Below are 27,853 nucleotides of genomic sequence, written 5' to 3'. Positions count from 1 at the left end.
TGGGCTTCCTTAAATTAGCTTATCTTAAGATTTAAGCCAATGGCTTCCATTTTAAATCAGAAAAAAGGTGGCGTAGCTTTTATCTTTGAGGAACATATTGATACGAGAAGCTCACTTTGGGAGGCTATTTCTTTAAAATCTCACATAACAATATTTGTTGCCTGTTGCTGGTGAAGAATTGTGAATTTAATCTTGCTGGGGGTTTTAATTAAATTTGTACATATTGTGAATCATAACACTACTTTTGGTGAGGGCAAAGTTTGTATTTCTGTGTCCCATGGTTTTCTATGAAAATGTTATACTTTAGTCTGGCTAGTGGTGAACAAATGGCTATGTATTGAATAAAATCATGTTTACATGGCCAAGTTTTCCATTCAGAAGGTTTCCATTTTTTAAAAAAACAACAACCACCCTTTATCCTATCAGTTGTTTAAAGTATTTTAATAGTCAATACCTTGTTATGAAACTTATCATTTTCCTGGGAAGAAGGGTTCATTTTCAATCTGTTTTTTTTCTTTCAAGACTTCTGTCTAGCATCCTTGCCTTTCATAATGATAAACAAGGATACTTTGCTGAATGGAGAAATGAGATTGCAGTGTTCAGAAGAGATGCAAGTGATGAATTAAAAAAACTAGATGAGACATGAGAACATTCCCAAACTTAAGACACCTAACAGAGATGTACTTGCTTTGGTTTTAACACCCCAGAATTTCTGCAGTCCTTTTGAACACCTACAAAATGGCAGCATGTTCCTCAATTCATAATCAAAAGCTGCTATTACCCAAACTCTAAAAACAGCAACACATTCTTATGGACCTGTTTGGTAGGAAAAAAGCCCCAAGGAAACCAATTTGTTGATAAAGCTGCATGTTAGTTTTGTGTTCTTCTCCAAAGGTCCGTTTCATGTTTCCCTGTTGAAGGACTTTATATAATAAGATCAGCCGACTCATGTCGCATGGAATACCTTGCGCAGCCTTAAAACCAGCGTTCTGCAAGGGGAGCAGGAAGAGTGTAATTCATTAAGGTCTGGCTAAACCAAGGCTCAGGCTTTCAGTAGCAACAGGCCAGTCTTCTGCTTAAAAATGAATAAAACCTAGGCCTTCGATGGACGTTTTCAAAGGGCAACTGCTTTCAAGGAAATAATGATTTCCGGTGAGCAGAGGCACTTATGTAAGTCTCCAGCGGCATGGTGCGAGGTGGGGTGTGTGCTGCTGCATCTGCTTTTGGCTGGCTAGGATTATGGCCATTTTCTGTAGGCTGCTAGCAGCTCTCTGGCTGTGATGTAATGGTGGTTGCAGCAAAGGTGCTGTTCTTCACTGTGGCCTATAGGAGTCATAATGTTTGGCTGATCTCTCGCCTGCCTCCCAACACAAGGCATTTTCGCTCCACTCTCAGCGCACCGCACCTCCCCCAACTCTCTCCACAGAGCTTTTCCCTGAGGCAAATTTCTTGCTGTCTGGAGTATCAAATATGCACAGGCACTCCCCCCCCCCCTTTCTCTCTCTCTCCCTCCAAAGGATTTCTCAGTGTGGTGGTTGTAAGGCACAAGCAATACCTTGAAAAGCCACTCAACTTTGCTCAGGTTCTCTTTTTTTTTCTGTGGTGTGGGTTTGTCTGCTTTGCTTCATTCAACTTTGTACATCTATACAAACAGTAGCTCCGCATAAGCTAGAAGCACTCTCTTGCCATCCCAATTTTTTTTTCCTGTGGTGAAAATGCAACATGAGCAGATGGCAAGTATTAACACACAAAACGCAATCCTTGCCCCTAGACGCTGATTTTAACAATGATGTAGGCTTCTGTCATGGACTTGCAGCTAGTTAAGTAGTGTTTACAAGTTAATGAATTTGTTCCACTTGAAATATTTGATATGTGCTGAGGTTCGGCGATCAATGAGTCCTTGAGGAATAACAGAGGAGTGTGAAGTTTTGAAACCAGCTCCTCCCCCTCCTCTCAACGCATTCATTTGTCCACAGTGTAAATTACCCACATTTAATAAGGAGATGAAAATTAATAAGGGTGTGCAAAACCTGTTCCTTTTATTTCCACAGCCTTTTCTGCTTTCGTGTCACAATGGCATCACGCCATTGTGACACTTGTCCACAAAAGTGGCTATGCCATTTTCACAAAGTAGATTTCAATCATTAATGTGCATCACATATGCTTGTCATGTTGCCCATTCAAAAACACAGCACCGTAATTTAATACAGATCTTTATCATTGTTAGCAGTGCAGGTGCGGTTGACAAAAATGCACAACAGATTGCACGATGAAGCTGCCTCTTTTATTTTTTTCTTTCTTTTTTTACAGATCTGGTAATATTTGTAATACCTGCTGCCATTTGGGGAAAGTGGATGTGCAGTTTTGTTGTTCACCCCGAACTTGCAAATATTCACAGCATTCCAAAACACAATAAAAAATAGAGAGCAACTGTGCATGGCTTCCTGTACCCTAAGCTGTCATAAATCTTGCAGTGATTGGGCTCTTAGCAAATGCAGATTAAATATTATTATCATAACACGGCCCTGTATCTGATGATGTGCTTTATTATTTTTGATATGTTCAACTGACAAGGTCTAAACATGAAGGCACTGAATAGTGTACATTGTTATTGACCAGGCTGATGACAATCATATTTTGGAAATATTTTTTTTTTAATAAAGATATTTATTAGGGTTTTTTTATAAAAAATACAAAAATAATAAACAACATTCCTTTTGTCTTAACAAATTTTCAAACCTTTTTGGACTTCCTCACGTTTCCCGTTCACACTTACATTGTCAATACATTTTTCCAAGCAAATTATCATGTAATTTATAGTCGCTCTTTTAAATGATAAATAACAATTCTTCAGCAATTTTTGTTTTCTAAAATCTCACTTATCTTCCAATTCAAATCCAGATTAGTGATGGCCAATTTTTTGTAATCAAGCACCCTTCTTAACATTCCACCAAGTTACAATATTTTTGTAAATAAATCTTAAATTTCCTCCAGTCTTCTTCAATCTTTTCTTCTCCCAAGTCTCGGATTCTGCCGGTCATTTCCGCCAGTTGCATATAGTCCATCAGCTGCATCTGCCATTCTTCCAGTGTGGGTAAATCTTGAGTTTTCCAGTTCTTAGCGATAAGTATCCTTGCTGCCGTTGTAGCATACATAAAGAATGTTCGGTCCTTCTTTAACACCTTCTGGCCGACTATACCCAGGAGGAAGGCCTCTGGTTTCTTAGTGAAAGTATACTTAAATACTTTTTTCAGCTCGTTATATATCATTTCCCAGAAGGCCTTCACTTTCGGGCAAGTCCACCAGAGGTGAAAGAATGTTCCTTCATTTTCCTTACATTTCCAACATTTATTTTCGGACAAGTGGTATATTTTAGCAAGTTTAACAGGGGTCATGTACCATCTATATATCATTTTCATTACATTTTCCTTCAGAGCATTACATGCAGTGAAGTTCAGCCCAGTGGTCCACAACCTTTCCCAGTCTTCAAACATAATATTATACCCAATGTCCTGTGCCCATCTTATCATAGCAGATTTAACCATTTCATCTTGTGTGTTCCATTTCAACAGCAAGTTATACATTCTTGATAATATCTTACTCTTTGGTTCTAACAGTTCTGTCTCTAACTTCGATTTTTCCACCTGGAATCCTAACTTTTTGTCATTTTTAAAAACTTCTTTAATCTGAGCATAATGTAACCAGTCTAGCACTTTACCCTTCATTTTCTCCAAACTCTGCAATTTCCAATTGTCACCATCTTTTTCTAATATTTCCCAATACTTTGGCCAATTGGCCTCCATATTGAGTCTCTTCCGGGCCTTAGCCTCCAGAGGTGAAAGCCACCTTGGGGTTTTGTTTTCCATATTTTGGAAATATTTTATGGATGGTCCCATCACAAACTTTTCAGATATCAGGGATTTGGAAATATGGACTTCTTTGATGTTTTTCTCCTTTATTCTAGCTAGTTTTTACTCAAGAAGAAGTAGAAACAGAAGCCTAGCCCCTAGTTTGAAAAGGGTGCGTTTCTCTTATATTCATACTTAAACTGAGGCAAACCTTTGGCAAAACAGAGGGTTGATATATGAAACACATGCTATTCATTATCTAGATGAACAGGCAGGCAGTGGCCTACCATACAAATACGTCCTTCTGAAGAAAGTAATTGTTCATAGTTGAATGGGTAATTTTATGAAAATGTCAACCTACAGACGCATCTTTCATTTTCATTTATAGTTAACTTGTTCAATATAATTTTCCAAAGTTTCATTATCTGGCAAACAGTTTTTTCAAAATGGCGTTTTACACATGAGCAAAACAACCAGAAGCATGACATGCAAGATGACTCTAAATTTCTCTGTTCCCTCCTCCTAAAGATCAGTTAAATATCTCTCCAATGAAATAGAGAATAGGTTGATGACCCTTTATTGTACTGACAGTTTGCTTTCTCATGTGGTGAATGTGACAAGATTTTTTTTATGTTAGGAGCACAATCAGCTGAACTTGGGAGAGTAAAACTTACTTTACTTGAGATATTAAAGGAAATATCTATATGTATATTATGTCTATAACCTTATTCTCTTCTTTGAGTTTCTTACCATTGAGAAAATGTGCAAACCACATTTGTTGTGACCAGCATGACACCACAATGGTGCAACTTAACATAGCATAAACATGATGGCATGTGTGTCATGTGAACCTCTTTTTAGGATTGTCATATTTTCTTCCTTGAGAATTAAATAATGGTTAGGGGAGCAGTCCTATGCACAAGCAACTAGTTAAGGCAAAGTAAAGTACAGCAGACCCAAACTCTGTTCCATAGCAGGGCACAAGCCCAGCAGAAGGAAAGCAAGTGAGCCTTCAAAATAGTCTTCTACTTTGAGTTGTCAAGTGACATGGCTGAGCTAGGCAGGCTTGAGATGCAGCCTAAGTCACCACTCTCTGGTCCTGCGACTGCCACACCCCTGAATGGCCCCCTTTGGGGACTTACACTGGCCTTGGCAAATTAAGCCAATGTATCTTTGGCTGAGCCAGGGTCAAGGACTTGATGCTGATGGAGATCCTCTGCATCCCAGTCTGCTCATTCCAGCAAATCTTGCCATAGGAATGTCCCCAAAGCCTATTATATGTACCATTCCATCAACGCAGAGCATCTTTTGGGAAAAAGAGACAGGTGCCTGCCCTCAAGAAACTTACAGTCTGAAAGACAAGTCAGACAAGGGAGGTGGGCGTATGCTGTTGCTTTTTTAAGAAAGGCAATATAATTATGTGTTGACCCGGAAGTGTCTTCGGACAGCGCTGGCCCCCGGCCCTTTAAGCAAGATGGGCGCGCAACCCCAGAGTCGGACACGACTGGCCCACACGGGCAGGGGTACCTTTACCTTTATACAGTTGTACCTTGGAAGTTGAATGGAATCCATTCCAGAAGTCCGTTCGACTTCCGAAACGTTTGGAAAACAAAGTGCGGCTTCTGATTGGCTGCAGGAAGGTCCTGCAGCCAATCGGAAGCTGCGGAAGCCCCGTCAGATGTTTGGGTTCCAAAGAACATTCACAAACTGAAACACTCACTTCCGGATTTGTAGCATTCGGGAGCCAAAACGTCTGAGTACCAAGGCGTTCGGGAGCCAAGGTATGACTGTATTTAGTTATCAAACTCCTTCTTTAAGTTAATTATCAGTTACTTCAACCTTGGTATGGGTTAGAAAAGTGTAGAATTTATATTTCTGTACTATTTATCCACCCATTTTCTTGAAGCAGGCTTATCTTGAATGGCTCTCCCTAGCCAAGGTGAATAGGTGGGATCATGTAGGAAAGGAGTAGGGAATCTTCTTGGCTCCATGGACCAAATCCCTAAAAGGATCTGCCTCCTGGACCAAAGTTGATGTCAAAATTCCATTTGCTCAGGCTTAAAGAGGGCGGAAAAGAAGGCTGTGGGAGACATTAATATCAAAGGAAGATCAGATTTAAGGGGGAAGGAAGAGACTTCCCACCACCACCTTTCAACTCTGGGTTTCGACGCGTCAGAGTAAAATCCCTTTACGTTTTCTTTACCAGCTGATTGTTGTCATTATGTATTTCCAAACAAATGGCACAACTTGTATGTTTTTAATGTTGTACACCGCCCTGAGATCTTTTGATAAAGGACAGAATATAAATGGAAACTCTGTTGTAAATAAAAATATGCCCTTTTCCCTTATGGGGTATCCAAGAGCCCATATAGAGTCCTTACATAGGTTCCCTATTGGTAGGAGAAAATAACAGAGGCCAACCAGAGAATATTGAGAAGCAAAGCAGCTAGTAAACTTGATCTTTATTGATCTGTTGCAACAGGGTGCTCCCCTCACATGCAGGAAAGGAGGAGGACCCACAAAAATGCTGTGCAAGGGCTTATAAAGACTTTTGAAATTCCCATCCTCTAGATCAAGACCACCCCCAGAAACATTATACATACATCACAGAAGGGGTGTAACCTAAGACCACCCCTCAGATACATCACAGAAAAGGCGGTCTAAAACAGAGCGTTTGCATGTTGTTTTTCTCCGGTCTGGCAGGTTACTTGATTGGATTGCCTGAGGAGGCTAGCCAGTCTTTTGTAATGATAAGGCTCACACCCTTATTCGAACACAGACATACCCTTAAGACAGGATTTGTGAAGGAAAAGACAATGGGGAGGCTTTTCCATTTTGACCTTGCAGAGAAATCAGTTTAGGAATCAAAATGGTTCCAGGTTGGCCTTCCTGTGCTGATCTATGTACGTGCGGTTATGAACATTGCCATATATCTATGACCATAAAATTCCTATTACAATATCAACAACATAGATTGGTCAGAATAAACTACAGTTGTTTTTAGCAAACTATGAAAGTCTAAAAACTTTCGCACTTACGTTCGCATGTATCATTACATTTTCCTGCATGGATTACAGGCCATTCCTTACTGCACTGCAGAAGAAGAAGAAGAAGAAGAGTTTGGATTTGATATCCCGCCTTTCACTCCCTTTAAGGAGTCTCAAAGCGGCTAACATTCTCCTATCCCTTCCTCCCCCACAACAAACACTCTGTGAGGTGAGTGGGGCTGAGAGACTTCAAGGAAGTGTGACTGGCCCAAGGTCACCCAGCAGCTGCATGTGGAGGAGCGGAGACGCGAACCCGGTTCCCCAGATTAGGAGACTACCGCTCTTAACCACTACACCACACTGGCTCTCCAATCTGCAATCTAAGCTTTTGCCCTAGTCGCTCTTAAGTAGCTCATTTCAAATAATCGGGCGCCAATAGGCTCTCTGCAATCTAAGCTTTTGCCCTAGTCGCTCTTAAGTAGCTCATTTCAAATAATCGGGCGCCAATAGGCTCTCTGCAATCTAAGCTTTTGCCCTAGTCGCTCTTAAGTAGCTCATTTCAAATAATCGGGCGCCAATAGGCTATTTCAGAATGGTTGTTGGTAGATGAACATTCCTGCTAACAGAAGCAGTTGAATATCCAAAGATCCCGTCGCTGTAACGGCAGCTTTGCTGCGCATTCTGCGCCAGCTGAGTGTTAAACCGCCTTTACTTCTTTGCCCTCGTGCAGTTGCACTTAACCTGCAGAACACCGAGGCTCCTGTTGCCTCTAATTCGACAAGAAAGGTGTGTGCATTTTGTGTGCTTGTGTGTGTTCTCTCCTGGCCAGTAGGAGCGAAGCTTTCCTGGCCTGCCGGGAAAATTCCAGCTCTTTCTCTTTGCAGTTGCTGTGGCCAGCGGTTGCTATTACACAGTGCTTCACTGTAGTTTACCTAGCAGAGCACAGCCTGCAGGAGTCGCCATGATTACTGCAGCTTCTCTTTCTGGCTGCCCATCCCCCATCCATGCTGCAGTGCCAGTTCTATGGTGAGAGAGAGAGTTTTCACATAGTCATACACAAGACTATTTTTATTCCCTCTTAGCTGGCTATGCTATTGCCATGTTGAATGGGCTTTTTTTCTCCCCAGAATCTGTGCACCAATATCACCTCCTCCCCCCCCCAAAAAAAAGTTATATGGACCCCTGGGGTGTGGGCTGCAGCTGTTTAACCCTTTAATTCACAAAGTTCTCCATTATTTCAGGGTTTTCTGACTTTCTTGGGAATCAGGATGGTTTTGAGGCCAACACACTGACCTTTTTGTATTACCCCCCCTCCCTTTTGGGTTCAAGTAGCAGAGTTTGTTTGAACAAGTGGCTCCTTTTCCTAGTGGTGTAGCGCATGGTTTGTTTGTTTTTCATTTGAAGTTAGCACTTCTCTTGCATCTGATTCCAGATTCTGGGTCATGCATTAATCTCTTATCTATAACTGGAGCGGGGATAGTAGCCTTCCTGAACTTCGTTTCCCCTCTGTGTGAAAATGTGGAGAATAGTGGCCTGCCTCCTGGTGCTGTTAATTGAGACTTTTCATTAATTGACTACCTTTGGCATCAGCTGGGAAACTGCAGCTCTGCAGCTGTCTGCCATTGTGGATACCACAGACGCAGCAGTGGGTATAAGAATAGCCCTCCACTTGGGGGACCATGCAGCAGATGGAGCATGTTAAAGCGCTTTTTGATTTGGACCTCAGTGTTTTCTTTTCTTCTTCCTTTCAGCGCAAGTGTGTCGTGTTCAGAGGCAGCGTTGCACAGTCTGTGTTAGAAACTAGAGCAAAACGCCCTTGCACGAAGCCCAGAGTGCCAGCAGATACAGACTGTCAAGTTGATCACAAACAGCAGATAGAAAACAAGCAGAGGCCCTCATTTATAGACATGTCGCTTCTGGCAACGTCATATAGGAAAGCTTAGCTAAGTTTGTGGCTGAAAAGAGAAGCCAGGGATCTTGAACTGAGCAGAGGTCCCCAGTGTTGTAAGGACTGCCAGATTGAGTCCAAATTTCAGGTTTAGGGCTGTGTGTATTATATATATGTTTTGTGATTTCAAGTATAGAATCTAGCAACTGTTGCCTTTATGGTTTCAGAGTAAATGTCCAGCCCTCCAAAGTCTAGAACTATGTGAGATGTGTCTTAATGAAGGCTCCATAATTGCTATGGAGATGAGCTGTTCTGTGTAGTCAGGCGGTGGCTGGTGTTTTCCATGGCACCTGTCTCCTGCCCATGCAGCCAATCTCTATGCCGCTATTTCACCTTCTCTACCTCCAATACAGATATGAAGCCCCCCACTTCTTTTCTCTCTGCTATGGGTGGAGGAGGATTTATTATGATTATTGGAAAAAAAACCTTTCTTTTCCATTTCCTCCCCCTGCTCAAGCCTCGTAAGGAAGTCAGGGGATGTGACCCTTAGGAATTTAAAATCCCAAACTATATCTTCTAAACTCATATTCCAAGTAGAAAAGGGTCAATGATATAATTTAAAGAATATATCATTGTTTACTGTTCATAAAGACGTTATGCTTATTCAGGATGACTCGTTTGGCCTACCCTTACTGTGATCCTTAATACTATATACTATTAAAGTGTTGGGTGTTTTGTTATATATCCAAATTTACCGAGTGATGGAGATGCTCATAACCTGTTGATTTTTCTCCAAGCACAAGTTTCTCCTGATTTTGCATGGCAGAAAGGGCTCAGGTTACAACTTGTGTCCAGTGCATTGGGCTTTAGCATGGCACCAAAATTCTCTTCCATGGCACCCACTTTCTGCCTGTCTGTGCCACTATTTTTTATATGTGCTGAAGTAAATCTGCATTTCACTTTGCTAAGTACTCAGAAGGCCTCTTCTTGGCAGGTTGCCAACTCCCAAGCTGTTTGTGCCATTAGTCTCTGACTCCACCTACACCGAGGTTCTTTGTAGAATGCAGTTCATGGGCAATGGTTATACAGGCCCTCCAGAATCTGGAAACGTAGGAAGGAATTTTAACAATGCCTAGTCAAGGACCGAGCTACATGTTACTTTGGCAAATGCCTGATTCCAGACCTGTATTTTCTGAGATCACGTGGGGCCAGAGTATTGAAACTTTCTCTCTGCCTGCCCATGTTTTCTCTGCAAGTTCCTCTCCCTTGAGTTCACAACCAGTGACACTTTTTGATCTTTGGGCCTAGCTTAAGGGAGAAGGGAATGGTGGTGTGTGTGTGAAAACAGCTGTGGGAGGAAGACACCTTTGTAGAGAATTAGTTGTGAGCAGAAGTCACATGAAGCATCTCCCATCTGCTGATGCTTTCCTCTAAATGTACTGCCACGTAGGGTTGGGAATCCCAAGGTTACCTTGGACTTATTTAAAATATTGATATCCCACTTTTCTGTCTGACAACAGGCTTCCAAACCAGCTGATAAAGGAAAATTAACTCAATATTAACACATTTTCCTTTTGAATCTGGTGACTAATGAAGACACTGAGACAGATGCTGTAAGAATTCCCCTCTCCCGAATTCTTTGTTTCTTACAAACTACTGTTGACTCAGGGAAAATCCAACGCAAAAGTGCTAGGAGTCTGACCCTCTAAACATAGAAATAGATGTTGGGTATGCATTCCTTTTGTATTAAGGTGTTTTTCGTTTTAAAAAGCCACTTGCCCCACAAACACAGATTGTGATATTGAAAGTATGGAATTGTTCTTCTTGACTGAGCTTTGTTCTTAAAACAGAAGTATGAGGAGAGTTATATGGTGAATATGTCTAATCCTAGAATGGTGGTTATGTAGACAGCAAAACCTGCTGATTTTGTGCAGATCTTCTGTGATGTGGCCTCTCACCTTTTTTTAACAATTGGCCTAGCGCTGCTTGCTGTCACTTTGTGCTGTTAACAGACCTGCCTCTGCCAAGGTGCCCCGTGTATGTTTTATTCTTTGCTTCTGTTGAGCAGCTATTAGACTGTGAACCCCAGGAGAAATAGGAACTAATCTTTCCAGCTGCTTGGACCTCAGTATGGATGTAGCTTTGAAAATACGGTTCCCTTGTTAGTCTTATCAAGTGAGCACCAGTTCACTGTGATTGAATACAGCGTAGGTATTCTATCTTTGTTTCTCCATTTTCTTAGCTTCTCAAGAAGCAGTGTTTGGGAGTAGAGATGAACAAAATGGAAAGTGAAAGCTATTAAGTAGTGTATAGGCTCCTAGAAAATGTTTCACACTTCGAGAACATGAGTATTTGTGGGCAAATAATCCTTTTATCTGCCTTAATTTAGCCTGGCACCAGAAGTCTAGGGGTCCTAAGACAGTTGGGCAACACCATGGCTGGCACACCAACATTAAAAAATCCCATCTGTCTGAATTGCCCCATGGTACTGTTTAACAAACTACTTTCCTATCCGAGTATCTTTAGAAAAAATACTAGTTTAGATTCAACGTCTCTCTTTGGAGTGGTCATACCACTCTCATGCCCTTCCTGACTGAACTTCTTAGCCCATAGATAACAATTTCATTGATACGTCCCAAGCAAATTGTCTCATAGCAGAAGGTATGAAAGATTTCAACAGTTTGGTGTTTATGGGTTATAGGCAAGCTTGGAAGACAGTGGATTCCTAGTTGACAGTTCCAGAATGTGTGGATAATATATGCTAACCCACCACTGCTTGAATAGTATCAACAGAGAGTGCATTGCGGAGGTAACCCTCGATTATACAAACTTGGATAGTAATTTATGGGATGGTGATATATTATTAATAATAATAATTCAATTTATATGCTGCCCTATACCCAGAGATCTCATTTATTCTATAAATAAATCTGCCATAGAAGCTTTAGCTGAGATTCCTGCATTGCAGGGGGTTGGACTAGATGACCATTGGGTCCCTTCCAACTCTACAATTCTATGAAATAATAATAATAAAATACAAGGAATGGCTTTTACAATGGCCCACATAGTGTAATATTGACTCTGCTGGCTATCAGCAACATTGGCATCTCAGGCAGAAGTACCTCTCTCCCTCCCCCTCCCCTCCCAAAATTCCTGGTGGTAAAAATGTGAATTCTGCCCCTGTGGCTGCTGAGAGGCAGGTAAGAGGGCAATGATGTGCTGGACTAGCAGGGGGCCTGGACTGCAAGCTTTCATGTTATTATTAAAAAGGTGAAGTCACTAGGCTTAGGGGAAGATTTAAAGGAAAGTGTGCAGGCAAACTTCTGAGTGATTTGTGTGAGATGAGTTAGGCTCGCTGCTCCCACCTTTCATTGTCTTTAGCTAATGGATGCTTGGACACCAGGTGGTTGGAATGCCTGGGATATTAAAGAGCTGCTGTTTCCCCATCAAGTACAATTTTTTTATTTCCTGGTTCTGGCTCATTTTCTTCCCTTTGAAACCTCTGCAGTTTAAAGATCTACTATTTCCCCTCATCTTCCCTTGCCCTTTAGCAGGACTTACTCCCAGATAAGTGGGTACAGGATTGCGGTCTTGGCTTTCCTGTAAGGGGCAAAAGGGTTCAGTATTACTACAAAGCAGAACTTATAGTTCTAAAGTTATGCTATAAAGAAAGACATATCATATTAATAATTCTAACAAAAAAAATTAATCTAACATTTTTAAAATCCTATGGCTTTGACACTGGAAAAGTAGGAGTAGCTTTTATTTTTTTAGCAAGCTATTAGGAAAGATGTTGATCAGATGTGCTTTTCCTTCCTCTATTTTACCAGTAAAGGGCAAATAGTAAAAACTAAAAAGTAGAGTGTTTTGCTTTCCTCGGTCTCCTACCACCAGTGACTGGCCTAAGGTGACTCCTCTTAGGAATCAGTCTCCTGTGCACACCAACCTGGGAATAAGCTCAGCTGAATACAAGTGGGACTTGTGCATCTTAGTAAACACACAATAACCAGGTCAGATTAAGTTTGCTTGAAGTCTTGGAGCTTCATGGGTGGAGGGTAAAAAACACTCCCTAGTACAAAGAAGCATCTGTCTGGTTAAAAGGACTAAAATTAGATGCCTGTGATACAGAGTGTAGGCCTAACCAGTTCTACTCAGAAGTAAATCCTGTTGAAGCTAGTGGCGCTTCCTCCCAGTTAAGCGGGGCTAGAATGGCAGCCATTGTATGCCTCCTCCTGTTATGAGAGTTGGTGGCTGGTTCATGGCAGAAAGTTTAGAATGTGAAACTGTGTTTGCTCACTGTTGTTTCTCAAGGTTGACAAGCTGGTTTTTAGTTGTGCTCTGCTGTACAGTATCACAAGTGGAATGTAGCAATCAGGAGGGGGGGGGTACTAATTTACCTGGCTTTGTTTTTATTTCTGGTGTCTCATCATCTTTTTTGCCTGTGGAATCTATATTACACATATACACAAATTATGGGGATTCACCTGTCAACATTGTGTCTACCAAAGCAATTCCTTTTGTGTGGCCCAGCTCCACCCACAGAAGAGGGTGCAAATTTGCATATGGCAAATAGTATGCAAATCTGTGTCATTTGTGAATGCAGAAAATGCAATCCATGTACAGTGTACTGGGCCCAGAAAAGCCTTTTGGCACTCATTCTACCAGTTAGCTTACCTTACATGAGGGTGGGAACAAGCAGCCCTCTAGAAGTTGGACTACAATTCCCATCATCCATCCCTGACCATTGGCTGCACTGGCTGATGAAATGCCAGCAACAGAGGGAGGAGTCACCTGTAGGCCAGTGCTGCTTTAAGATGGATAGGTAACAAAATGCATCCATTCCCTTCAACTTGCTAGAAGGATAAGGAAGCTGGACCAGCAGAATGAAACTATGGTTAACTGGTAACCTTAATGCTTTAATGAAAGGAACGACATGATCTTTAGGCCATAAGGGGGTAGTGCCCAATCTTGTTAGTTGTTTGAACACAAAAATAGCATTATAAAGAAAAAAAAACTTATTCCAACCTATAGCTCAGCTCCTGAGTAGCAGTACTGCTGCTTTTCAGAGAGAATGGCCAGCTTTCTTTGAAGAGGAGGGAGCCTGGGAGCCGCTGCTCATCTCCATTTTCTTCACTTCAGAAGCTACACAGGGCCACCTGTCCTTTCATGTTGTTCTGATCTGAGCTGCTGCCCTTTGGGTGCAGACACTGGTCACACTCCAAGCTTGGGCCTCCGGAGGGGAAGGGGAAGTGCGCTGGCGTTCTTTATCACATTTAATTAAGCCTCAGTACTGCAGAGGTGCTCTTTCCACATTTTTGATTCGGCACCTCAGTGGGAAGGAGAAAAAGCAGTCCTGCTTGGAAGGGAAAAAGCAGAGTCCAGCAATTCTCCCGTGCACTTGCTGACTCTGAGTCACCAAGAGAAAACGTCAGGAGGAAGCCACTAGGTGCTGGTTTCAGTGCTGATGTGCAACAGCCTCCACTGAGCTGTGGCGCGATGCCATTTTGAGGCTGATGAGCCAGGGGTGGGGGTGTTGGCTCTCAAACTGTGTGACAGAGATGTGCCACTATCAGTTAAACCTCTGCAGCATTTCAGGGAGGCTCTGTGCAATGATGGAAAGTGCAGCCATGCAATGCGAAAGGCAGGTTGCCGTGACGGAGCACCTTTGCCTCACCACGGATGCAAAAACTGGAGATCAGCAAAGAGCTGCAAAGGAACTGCAGTGCTCACCAGGCCTTTTGGCTCTGGTGCCAGCCACTTGCATTCCTGCTCTGCGTTGAAGGTTTCTTGCCAAGCACAAGAAACTAACTATACCAGAAGGCAGCCATCTGAATTCAGGAACGCGCTCAGGCTTTGGAGGTGCAACCAAACATAGCCAGTGTCTCTGTCAGAAAGGGTCTCACTCTCTGATGCACAAATGAAATAAAGCTACCTGCTGGGCTGGGCACTTAGGTGAGGTCCTTGGTGTCACTTTGCTACAATGGAGATACTTCTCCAGAAGTTAAAACTGTCCCACTCTGGAACCACTGGAGAAGAGGCCATTATCCATTTCCCTTGTAAGGTTGGGAATGTTATTCAAGCAGTCGCCTACCTTGCCACAGCTACAATTTCCTTACTACAGTGGGAGAGTCAAGTTTGATATCAACCTGTTCCAATTTTATAGCTGAATCAAATGCCTTAAATTCCACTGAGATGTGTAATCATTATGGACCTCTGGCTGTTAGGAGAGTGCTTCTGCATGGCTAAATGGATCCCCCCCCCCCCATCATGATAATAAAATTGGATTTTTTTATTATTATTCTACAGGTCTAGGATTTGTGGTAGTCTCCACCGACCTAGGGTGATGGGAATGACGAAGTGAAATTCAGAATGAATTGCATTTTTAAAATATGTGATTGGGGGGAAATGCTAAGGGTTCTTGTAGAGGAAGGCATCAGTAACTAAAAGTTGAAGAGGAGACAGTAAAGATACAAAGGCCTTGTTGACTATTCATCCCTTTCCCCCTGCCCAGTTTCTGGAGGAGGAGATTAAGAATAGAAGACCCTCCTAATAGGCTTTCACTGACAGCTGGCAGTATAGCAGATTTCACTACCTGGTGCCTCAGTTCACTTGTCCTCAAGTATCTTGTTAAGCTTCTTTCTTGGACTGAAGTTTCATAAAGTCTGAAAGCTGCAATGCTGAATCTAATTACTAGAAAGTCCAGCAAAACACAATTTGACTTATTTCCAGGTAAACATGCCTAAAAATGTGCTTTCAGACTCACATTTGCTATTTGAGCAGTGCACAAGAATTAGAAATCCCCCCCCCATCCTGTCAATCCAGAACCAGCCCTCTTCTAAACAGACTTACCCATCCTTTGTTTTATATGTAAATGAAAGCTGAAGAGTTTTGAGTTATTATAGAACAGAACAGAAACTTGTTTTTCTTTTCCTTCATAGGCAGATAGTGCTGGGGACAGACAACCGGGGAAGGCTATTGCCTTCATGCCCTGCTTGTGAGCTCAGTATCCGACTGGCCACATTTTGGGGGGAAAACATTAGGTTATATTAGCCTGGTCTGATGAAGCTTGGCACTGTGACAAGAATGCAGATGCCCCACAGGCCAAGTTCAGAAAGTCATTAATTCCAACGGGCCAGATTGAAATAAGGATGCATTGAACTGTATCTTCCTGCCAGCAGTCAGTCCAGGCCTCACATGGTCCAGTTTGGGTATGGTTCTTTTTTTTTGGGGGGGGGGGATTAAGAGGAATATTTCATTCTGCTTCCAAGTCTGCCGGTGGGGGCATTAGAATCCGAAAAAACCATGTTTGCCAAGCTAATACGAACTCTTCTTGCACCCGCCAGTTCTCTAGCAATCACTTCCCCCAAGTTACTTGCCTAAAAGCCAGAAAGGTCTTTCACTCACAGAAAGATTTCAGTGTTAATTTACTGTTTAAATGCTAGCACAGAATTGGAACAAAGACCCGAGAGATTAAATGTATTGAGTGTGATACATTTACAAAACAAAAGCTTCAAATGGTACAACATAACTCGATACACCCACAGATTAAGAGGTAGGGCTGATACAAAGCAAAGGCAGCAAGATTTGAGGTGCTTGAAGGACTTGTCACCGGGATAGGTGCCATCTTCTTCTGCACCAAATCAAACATAAGATTACTTGATTTTCAGTAATTTAACAAAAGTTCAAGAGGTAATTCCGTCACAAAATTGGTTCTTCCCATGACCAGTAAAATCTGCAGGCAACTCAAGCTTAGACCTGTATCAACTTTCGTTTGGATCTCATGCTGCTAACAGGACTAGAGCTTTGGGGGGTTAAAACAATTTTTACCATTAGTTTGTTGCAGCAATTGGAAATATTCAGAATTCCCAAATTTATTTTTGATGCTCAGAAGACCACTTCCACTTAGGTATTATGTACAATATACATTTAAATTTGATTTAATCTGTTAGGAGCAATTTAATTAAAATCTAATTCTTTGGCGACCAGCTGAGGGAGAACTAATGTCTTTCTTCTTTTTCAGAAACATGCCACAGCTTCGCGGCACACTTACAGCCTGCCAGAACTCTACAGAACGGAAGATTATTTTCCTATCAAATATATAGGCAGCAAGTACCAGAACCACTAAGGCTGCAGTTAATCGTCTCTAGCATTTGAGAGAACTTGATCTGAACAGCTACAGGGATAGAGTAAAATAGATGTTAGACCAAAGAAGGGAAGAGTGGTAATATTTCTGCCTTTTTATCTTTCCCATGAGGGAGAAACTAATCCCCAGATTTGCTGGTTTCCAAGTATTGATGGTCCTTACGCTATGACAAAAACGTTATACAGTCTTGTTGCTTTGCTTCCATTTGGCATTTGAGACAGGTTTATGTAAACAAAGCAGGAATAGCACATTTAAGATGTCAAAATTGGATGAAACTTACTTACCTTAAGTACCATGGATTGCAGCAAGAACTATTTTCCTACTCTGTGCCTAACTGCTACAATCTTTCATTTATACCAAGGCTGTTGCAGTGTAGAAATCCGATTTTGAAAGTTGCCTAATAAAGTGGCACAATCTTACTTACCTCCCCCCTTCCAAATAGCACATATATTCAAAATTCTTCTGAAATGTAACTTGGAATGGTTTAGTTCTGGGAAATGCTTGTTATTGAACCAGAGCATGTTCAAAACAAGCAAATTAAAATATGTAATGCGCACTAAAGAGACCATTGCATCCAGTGTCTTGTTTTTGAGGCATGAACCTTTGGTTACAAGCTCAACCACAAAGGTATAAGCGATCAGAAGCAGTACATATAAGCCATACGAGGCAGACTCCCCCATATGAAACAGGGTGCTGCTCATGTACGGCAAGGTGAGGCTGCCTCAGGCAGAATCCACACGACAGCAGATCCCAGTGTAGATCTCTATTCCTGATACAGATCTTCACTCACCCTTCTTCCTGGCAGGCAGGGGAGCAACATTTTGTGGTTTGCCTCAGGTGCCAAGATGTCTTGGGCCAGCTCTCCATTAAATGAGATTTTAAAGCATTTTCTGATCCCTCTATACAAAGTACTTCCCTAAAAGGCATGAAACGAATTAACACTCATTTTAACAAAGGCAGTTGATCAGCACATGGACCTTGTCTATATTCTGCCTCTACTGAAATGAATGGCACTTCCAGGATGCCTAAATTTTGTCATGTAGCTAAAAACAAGCTGTGTATCTGTATTTATACAGTGTATGTACACAACTGTTGCTGCAGATGTTACGATTACTAGAGCTCATACCTTAGGATCTTCCAGCTCTTCCCACTGGTTTTGCTCACAATAGCAATGGACTGTTTAGAACATTTAAGACATGCACAACTAATGATGCACATTGACACAACTGTTCCTAATTTCTGGAGATGTAGATTTTAGACTGCAGAAGTAAACGACTGTATCCTTTCGAGTGAATTGATCAATACTGAAGGCTATATTAAAAATATATGATCAGACTGCTGCAATCTATTGATTTTCATGAATGCAATATAAAATGAAAGCAATCTTGCTCATCCAAGGTTACCCAAGAGGGCTCACAAAAATGTCTTTAGAATCATGTTGCCTACATCTGACGGAACACCTGGCTTCTTCTTATACTATCATGTGCAAAAAATAAAAAACCTAGTGTGAAAACTTATCTTTTTTTTGACATTGGTGTTGCATTACACACTCACAAATCATGCTACAATTGTGAAGCAGTTATGGCATAAACTAAAAATGAAACACAGAAAAGGAGTAGGTCCTGTTTAAGTAGTTTAGAACCTATGAAATGTTATGCAAGTACATGTGGCAGGTACCTGGAATACATCCTATTAGCATATGGAATGCTGACACATTAGGGAGAACTCTAGCAAAAAGGATTAGGTTTTTTTGTAAAAAGGTTAAGAAGGAGTGAATACAAACAGTACCTGCTTCAAGGGCACCAGTGCAAATATTAGACTTTTATGTTCATGGCAGGCTGTCGCCTGGAATATGCAGGTCGGACCTAATTGCTTTGTGGTCGACTCCAAATACCTGATTAACTGACTGCCAGGAACTACCAGCTTGTCTAATACCTGCTTATATCCGTGAACTGGTAGGAAAAAAACTTGCAAATGTGCAGACTAACTTACCCTCCTCTGCAAAAGTAGTCGTCAATATATATCATCAGAACGTTTGCAAGGTTTCTTGTGAGCTTTTGCCTTATGAGTCCACCACTATCAGTTGCCCAGGTTGTATTCTTGCTGCTTCCTGCTAGAAGAAGATGCATCCTTGACTCCAGCACATCACAACACAATGGAGCAAAACTAAGATGTTTAAAAAGCTTCTTTCTGCACAAGTGAGGTCTTAGAAAAAGGGGGAAACATTTACATTTTTCAGTAACTGAGAAAATGAGTAAGCTGTGTCACTTGAACAGAATGGTCTCTGTACAAATTGGGATGTTGGAGTATTTTTTTCTATGCCTATCGTTAGGGGGAAATACATATCATTACGTATTCACTCCTAGTATGGAATAAGATGCCCCTGGTATATTACTTTTAACATTTGCTGATAAATGCATGAATTATATTAGAAATATGTGATATATGAACACTTTCCAAAGTTACAATGTTCACTACTACCTTGATTTATCTTCATGTTGCTCATCTGCCCCATCTTTAAGTATACATTTGACTTCCCCACAGAAAGCAATGGGACTTTAAAATGCTCAGCTTTAAAATTGGCTGTGCTGCATATTTGCACATCAGTTAACCTATATAGTCTTTTACATCTATATTTGTCTATTACTTGATTGAGGCTCCATAGGATTCGTTTTCATATAGGCCACCTATTGTGATTTGTCTGAGACTGCTCCAGCAGAAGTCTTTCTTTTTCTCAAGGCATCACCATCCAAGATTGCTTCCTTTCAACAAAAGCCAACATAAGCAGTTTTTTTAGAATGAGGGATGCAGACCTTGTAATAAAGCAAATGTTTACATTAAGCACAATACAGCAATTTATTTAGATGCTTAAATGAATACAAAGGGGAAATAAAGATCACAAATTATCCATACTACAACAATGTGTCATATATTAGATGGTATAAATGAATACAACACCATGTTGGTGTTAACTAAAGATAAAACTAAATATCCAAAAATGCAGCACTCATTTCCGTATGCTGCTTTAACACAGTACACTTTTATACAGATCTAAAAGGTGTCAAAATTAGTAGCTGCAAACTTGTTTCTTGCATGTGATTTTTTTTTAGCTTAAAAGATTTCAGAAAATGGCTCTGAAATACATAGTCATCAGTTGTAATGTCAAGGATATTCAAGAACAAGAAAATTCTATAATACAATAGAGTCCAGATATACTTTTATGTTGCTGGCCTCTGTTTTGAGATTGTACAAGGTTATGTGCAAAAACTAAGTCTGTCAAAATTCTTACTATAGCAGTTTCAAGCTTTTTGCTAGGTAAACTAGATACAGCATTTATTACACAGCAGGGCAACACTAAAAAAAAGGAAAAAAGAACCAAATCTATGATGGGTACACAAGAACAATAGCATAAGCATCACTTGAATAGGTCTAAAAGACTGTACAAATATACATTTCAACTATTCAGAATGATACATGAAAAAAACAATTTCCCCAGAGTCCTACTATACACATTGAATTGGTAGCTCATGTTGGCCCTAAAACTACCATGTGAAAAAGGGTAATGTTTAAAAAGACATACAGCTGAAGATATACAGAGTGAAATATGTTGAAAATGCCAATAAAATAAAACCTTTGCTTTTCTTCAGTGAGCAACTGGGAGCCACCAACATATCCATTTTCACATTAAGTTACTGTGCTCGTCACAGCAGATACTCTCAAGTGAGATTTGCCAACAGCATACTTTGAAATAAGAACTGGAATCGGTGTGGCAGCCTCGCAGCCACTAACCAGGTGACCTTGCATTCAAAAGGTAGTACCAGTTTACAATGAAGTTAGCAGTCGTTCTGAAATGAAAATGTTTAGACGGTTGTCAAGTGGAAGATATGGAGTCTCGAGTTTTAACAGCTTATGCTTGCTGACTACTCAGCTCTACCCCAGTTAGGGTGCTGTGCATCGATTCCGTAACCCCATCAGTCACACTGTCAAACTGTTCTCCGTCCTCGCTGTCAATTGTGCTGTTCTGCCACTCCATCTGCTGATTTGACAAGCTCTCTTCGATTTCTGTTGCATTTTTCCACTGTGACTGGTCCTTGGACCAAAACTTGCCCACTTTTCCATAGGAACTATTCTTCCACTTTGACTGTTCTTCGTCACTCTCGGAGGCAGCACCTTTAGTTTCTGCAACTGGCTTACTATTAGTAGCATCTTCACTTTGGGATGATTCATCCGTCCACGTTTCTGGTTTCACTTCAGATGTATTATCTTCAAAGTCAGACACTTGCTGAGAACCAGGGACGCTTTCAGACGGCGATGCTTCTACTTTCCATTCAATGGGATCATCTTGATCTTCTTGGTCACCTTCACTGTCTGAACCTTCAGCTACCAGCTTTGTTGGTTCTTCTGCGGAGCTACTCTCCTTGTATTTTGGGTCTCCATCCTCCTTTTGGTCTATTTTTTCCGGAGATTCCAAAGTGGCTTCTTCAGTTGCCTCCTTAGATATGCTTTCATCCGGTGTCTCATTTATACTATTAATAGATGTTTTGCGACCAGAGTTAGACACAGATTCTGCAAATGGACTATTGCTTTCGTTGAACTCCTGTTCTATGTTCTCAAAACTGTCTGAGGAACTTTCATTATCTTTCTCTAGGTTTATCTTTTTATCAACAGTTTTGCTAGGGTTGACTCTGGAATTCTCTTCGTCGTGGTTCTCAAACAACCACTCGGCATCAAAATCCATTTCGTGTTTAACCTTGTTCAGTTCTTTCATGTTGAAACCTAGCAAGACACCCAGTTTATACCTTTCACAATCTCTAACGCATTTCTTTCTTTTGTTGCTGAAGTGTGAAGCAATGTCAGATTTCCAAAGCCAGAGACTGGCAGCTAACTTTTCAATCTCCCTCCGACTGGGATACGGTTGCTTATTGAAATACTTGGTGAGAAATGTTTTCCTAGCTTCGTAAGAATCATCTTCATGACCCTTGGGATCTAAAGCCAGCACTACAGGTTCTTCAGGCTTCTCCTCAAAGACGGAAGGGGAATCGTCGTCATCCATTTTTCTTTTCTTCAGCAGAGAGAATTCCATGTGTTCATAAGTACGTTTCACAGGTCCTGCACCTGGAGACTGGTTTAGTCGGGAGGGAACATTACCTTTGTCTTGACCGTTCTGAGTCTTCCCCACACCCCTGCAGTGGACAAGGTGCAGGGTTATAGTTGAGGCAGTCATGTTACTCGTGTAGACTCCAAGGCAATGAATACATTTATATGTAAGCTTTTTCTCTACCGGATGAACTGTTTGAATAACTTGATGTCTCTCCCTTAAGTGATGTGCCAGTGCATCAGAAATGGGTCCTTTCAGGATTGAAAAGCACAAAGGGCAAAGGGTTTTCCCCACATCTTTTTTGTAGGGGACTGCTGCTTGAGGAGAACTTTTTACAGGTACATCTGTCTTCTCCTGAATTTTTGGCTGTGGTTTTGGAGGAACTGGAGCGGTATTTTGAGCATGGTAAGCGACGGATTCGGCAGGGGCATCTCTCAAGTTGTAGGTAGTTACAAGTAAGTGTATATTGGTGTGGCTACCCTGCTGCAACGTCAAATCAAACGTTAACGTGGAATCAGTTTTGGGCCCCATTTCTTCATCAACATGAACCATTCGCATGTGAGCAGCCATCTTCTCAACATCATTGAACGTTGAGCGGCAGTAGGGACAAGACAGACCATGGATTAACATGTGGTTGAGCAGCGTGTCAGTAGGCAAGTAGCGATTACAGTATAAACATTTGCTAGTAAAATTATGTATTTTCATGATGTAGTTAGCAACTGCGGGCACCTTTTCAGCCTTGTGCTCTTTCTCAAAATGAACACTGTACACGTTTTCAGGGAAGAGCTCATTGCAGATTGTACAAATCTTCCATTTCTGAGTTGATGAAGTATTGGCGGAAGTGGTACATATAGGGCCAACAGCAAGAGGCTTGGGTGTGGACTGGGTTAATATTCTGGATGCTGCCTGAGACTGACCTAATGATGTTGATTTCAGTGAGCCTGATGAAAGTGAAGATGAGTTGGCAGACGAAAGAGAGTACCTTGCTGTAGCCTGCGATCTCGGTTCCCCTCCAAGAGGGTAAGGTCGCCCGTTTCCACTTGGGGAATACTGCTTCATTGATTGAGACTGCTGGGATAGGGAAACTGGAGAACTACCTGTTAAACTTAGCCTTCCTCCCGTGTGACCAACATAACTTGGCGGTACCGATTTCACACCATAGTTGTTCGGTTGCAAATGGACGTTGGACATCATATTTACTCCTCCAGAATTCAACGTAGGCTTTGGTATATTCAGTCGATTCATCATTTGCTGTGATGGAAGAGACCGGACATTTCCAGGGGACAGGGCACCCATCCTCTGAGGAAGTCCCATAGGCTTTTTATCCTGTGGTTTTGGAGCAATTAGCATTAAAGGTTTGGATCTTGGAACTACCACATTTGTATGCCCTATCATTGCTGTCACTTGGTATCCTATACGCTCGTGGTCTTCAATAACATGCTGTACTAAAGCTTCATACGACTTCGGCATAAAAAGGCAGCGTTTGCAGTGAATCATGCCCTCTTCTCGGGAACTTAAGGGTACAATCCCATTGAGTGACTTCTCACTTCCCTTTGCTATATAAGGTGCAGCAACATGCTGAAAATGTTCCCTGTAAATGTGCTTTCTAACTATTTCGTAGAGAGGATCTCGGTAAGTGCACTTCTTACAGTAATAAACAGCTTGTTCTACACTGTCAGCCTGCTTAGGTTTAAGGCTATCATGCTTGTTTTTATCTTTAAAAGTGCTGATGCCTCCACTTGGTGTATTGGCATTTGGAGCATGAAATATTTTAATATGCGTTTCCAAAGTCTTTTTGTCTGCATTGAAAGTACAGTAGGGACAATTGAGAAGGATCCTGTTTTCAAAGTCTTCACTGTGAACATTCCGGAAGTGACTTTTGTAGGCAGAAAAGAACTTTGAGGAAAATGGACATGCACTGCAGCAAAAGGGTTTTGTCCGATAGTCCTTAAAAACAAAACAAAAAAAGAAAAACTTAAGTATCAGAAAAACTGCATTTGATTTGCATTCCCTTTCCTAATCCTTCTGACTCAATGGATCACAGCCTCAAGGCAAACTTAGGAAACTATCATCCATTTAACATTCTTTTTTTTTAAGCTGGCAAAAATCAGACAATTCATAGAAAGTCTTTAAGAAAGACTAGTCCGAGACCACAGAGAAATACATCTTCCTTATTTTTGATCATTCAGCCCCTGCAAGCATTACAAACCAAGACTGCTGCCCGTTTAAGATGTAATAGGAAGCCCTGGGTTGTATCCTATGCTGGTGCTACTCAGAGTAGACTCACTGAAATTAATGAACCTAAGTTAGCCATGTTCATTAACTTCAATGGGTTTACTCTGAGTAGGGTTAGCATATGCTAAAAACCATGGTTTTCCGTTAAGAGAACAAGCTTCAGTGACCTTTGGGCTGCAGGCTTCCTCCACCCTTCTGCAACTTTGTGCCTGAGGAGACTGAAAGCTTCACAGAGCCACACCACTTTCAAGCTAAGGGTTTTAAATTGTGTAAGGGGCCTCCAGAAGTAAAGGAGGCTCCCTTGTTTCAGAACCTGATCCTCCCAACTTGTGGAAGACTTGAAAAAAAGTTATGCTTCAGAGGAAGTAGGGCTTGTAAGGGTGCTCTTATTCTCTCTCACATAAGTGTTAGCATGCACAGCAGTAAAAACACCCACCAGGACATGTCTTCTATTGAGCTCAACAACGAAAGCAGCTTTCCATTTCCTCTTCTCATGTACAGAGAAGTAATGGGAGAGCACAGAAACCTAAGCTGTGCCACCACATGTTCTCATAACATGAAAGCGCAGTTTCCCACTATATCTGAACCAGTCCAGTGATTCATCAGCGTATACCAGATTCTCAAGCAATGATAAAACTTAGGTAAAGGTAGAGGTATCCCTGCCCGTTCGGGCCAGTCTTACCAGACTCTAGGGTTGTGCGCTCATCTCACTCTATAGGCCGGGAGCCAGCGCTGTCCGCAGACACTTCCGGGTCACGTGGCCAGCGTGACAAGCTGCATCTGGGGAGCCAGCGCAGCACACGGAACGCAGTTTACCTTCCCGCTAGTAAGCGGTCCCTATTTATCTACTTGCACCCAGAGGTGCTTTTGAACTGCTAGGTTGGCAGGTGCTGGGACCGAACGACGGGAGCGCACCCCGCCGCGGGGATTTGAACCGCCGACCATGCAATCAGCAAGCCCTAGGCGCATACTTAAGCATGCACAAATTCTTTTTAGAATCTCTGTATTGGTACATCTAATTATGACTTTATCAAAGTTTCCAAACTTTCAATCTGATACACTCTGTAACTAGATAAACTCAGATTTCTCCGGTAAATATATTCTGACACTTCGGACATCAAACCATGGTTTGTGCTAAATTTAGTGTGTAACTCAAATCACTATTTTGAGATTCCAAACACACAACAGCCAAACCATAATTCAAGGCTGCTAGACGGCTTTCATTTTCTGCCCTCTTAGTTTCATAAATCACAGATTCACTCCTCTCTATTGTGCAGCAGCTTCTGCAAGGAAAACAAAAGGCCATAACTATGGTCTGTCAATACATTAATCATGCTAAACCATAGTTTATGCTTTGCAAACTAAATTATGGCTTGCCAGCTCTATTTTTTTGGCCTATTACAGTGAGGGAAAAAAGTATTTGATCCCCTGCTAAATTTGCCCATTTGCCCTCTGACAAAGAAATGACCAGTCCATAATTTTAATGGTAGGTTTATTGTAGCTGTGAGAGACAGAATAACAACAGGAAAACCCCCAGAAACCCAGAAGACAAAAGTCAGAGATTGATGTGCATTATAATGACTGAAATAAGTATTAGATCCCTTTGCAAAAGATGACTTAGTACTTGGTGGCAAAACCCTTGTTGATGTTTCTTGTAGGTGGCCACCAGGTTTCCACACATCTCAGGAGGTATTTTGTCCCACTCCTCTTTGCAGATCCTCTCCAAGTCAGTAAGATTTCAAGGCTACTCGAACCTTCAGCTCCCTCCACAGATTTTCAATGGGATTAAGGTCTGGAGCCCGGCTAGGCCACTCCAGAAACTTAATGTGCTTCTTCCTGAGCCACTCCTTTGTTGCCTTGGCCGTGTGTTTTGGGTCATTGTCATGCTGGAATACTCATCCTCGACCCATTTCCAATGACCTGGCTGAGGGAAGGAGGTGCTCCCCCAAGATTTGACGACAATGGTCCATCGTCAATGGTCCATCCCGTCCATCGTCCTTTCGATGTGGTGAAGGTGTCCTGTCCCCTTAGCAGAAAACCACCCCCAAAGCATAATATGTCCCCCACCATGTCTGACGGTGGGAATGGTGTTCTTGGGGTCATAGACAGCATTCCTCCTCCTCCAAACACGACGAGTTGAGTTGATGACAAAGAGCTTGATTTTGGTCTCATCTGACCATAACACTTTCACCCACTTCTCCTCTGGGTCATTCAGATGTGCATTGGCAAACTGCAGACGGGCCTGTACAAGTGCTGTCTTGAGCAAGGGGACCTGGTGGGCTCTGCAAGATCTCTGTCCTTCATGGCGTAGTGTGTTACCAACTGTTTTCATGGTGACTATGGTAGGGTTACCTGACATCCCCAGTTCCCAGGTACAGTCCCCAGATTTGCAAATGTTTTCCCGGACCAATTCCACCCCCCCCCCCAGAATGTCCCCGGATTTCCCCAGGAAACAACGACGCCAACAGGAGCAGCCGGAATCAACTCAATAGTTTGGAGAGAAGGCGTTGTGATTGCAAAGCACAGACACACGCGCGAGAGAGGAAAAATTGGAAAGAAAAGCCCCCTTTCTCTGTTGGCCTTATTTACATCTCCCTGGATGGCATCCTGGCCTCTGGCAGGACCCAGTTCCAACCCTTATTCAAGCTTCGCTTCCCCCCACCCTCCTTGCTTCTCCCCTGTCCTTGACGCTGTTGCTGCGGCCCCGTGAATGGAGATCAAGAGCAAAGCTGGTTGCACTCAAGCAATGGGGAGAGAAAGAAAGAGAAACAGAGAAGGAAAGGAGGGGGGGGGAGTGAAATTGTCCTTAAAAGAAAAAAATAAATCCCAGTGAATTGTATTGCCAGCTCCCTTTCGTCCATGTACCTCTCTGTGTGTGTGTGACTGGGGATTGCGAAGTCCTGACACAGACTCTCCACTAGTTCTGAACTGGAGCCACCTCCTGCCTCCACCTCTTCTGCCAATCTCCACTCCCTTTTTCTCTCTCATCTACCCACCCCTGGGCTCAGCTAATCATTTAAACATATCATGTAGAATAGTGGCAGCAGCCAAAAAAAAAGGAGGGGTGCACACACATATATTCTCTTCTTCACCACCCCACTACTTCTGCCTCCTCACTGCCACCACCCACTCACCCAAGCTAGTGGGAGGGGAGGGGGGCTTCTGGCAAATAAAAGAAGATTAGAGACTTGCCAATCAGAAGGTCGGCGGTTCGAACCCCTGTGAAGGGGTGAGCTCCTGTTGCTCGGTCCCTGCTCCTGCCAACCTAGCAGTTTGAAAGCACATCAAAGTGCAAGTAGATAAATAGGGACCGCCCTGGTGGGAAGGTAAACGGCGTTTACATGTGCTGCTCTGGTTCGCCAGAAGCAGCTTGGTCATGCTGGCCACACGACCTGGAAGCTGTATGCTGGCTCCCTCAGCCAATAAAGCGAGATGAGCGCTGCAACTCCAGAGTCGGCCACGACTGGACCTAATGGTCAGGGGTCCCTTTACCTTTACCTAGGTACCAAACGTGAAGGAGATAATGTAAAGGCTCGATCTGCCACCACTGGCCATTTTCCACTCCATTTGAGCTGTTTGCGGCTGCATGGCTTTGGGGAGGGCAGGAGGAGGGATGGGGGGGTGGGCTGGGGAGAGAAAGAGAAATAAGCGGTG

The 27,853-nt window shown here is 42.3% G+C and overlaps 2 protein-coding genes across 16 annotated transcripts in view; one reads left to right on the top strand and one right to left on the bottom strand.

Moving 5' to 3' along the window:
- Positions 1–18,379, top strand: part of BCAS4 (breast carcinoma amplified sequence 4) — a 52,868-nt gene extending 34,489 nt beyond the window's left edge. The window contains exon 5 of the mRNA XM_083744768.1: positions 16,744–18,379. Coding sequence (XP_083600894.1) covers positions 16,744–16,848 — 105 coding nt within the window. The 3' untranslated portion in view covers positions 16,849–18,379. The remainder of the gene's footprint in view (positions 1–16,743) is intronic.
- Positions 18,380–19,697: 1,318 nt separating this feature from the next.
- The window catches only part of ADNP (activity dependent neuroprotector homeobox), a 48,668-nt gene continuing 40,512 nt past the window's right edge, over positions 19,698–27,853 (bottom strand). For all 15 annotated transcript variants that reach the window (XM_083744125.1, XM_083744126.1, XM_083744133.1 and 12 more), the window contains one exon: positions 19,698–23,911. In XM_083744125.1, the coding sequence (XP_083600251.1) occupies positions 20,774–23,911 (3,138 nt within the window). In that variant the 3' untranslated portion in view covers positions 19,698–20,773. The remainder of the gene's footprint in view (positions 23,912–27,853) is intronic.

Source organism: Podarcis gaigeae (genome assembly GCF_964106915.1).
Source record: "Podarcis gaigeae genome assembly, chromosome: 6".
Classification (NCBI taxonomy): Eukaryota; Metazoa; Chordata; class Lepidosauria; order Squamata; family Lacertidae; genus Podarcis; species Podarcis gaigeae.
The sequence above is the reverse complement of the archived record's forward strand: the minus strand, read 5'-3'. Positions and strand labels throughout refer to the sequence as shown.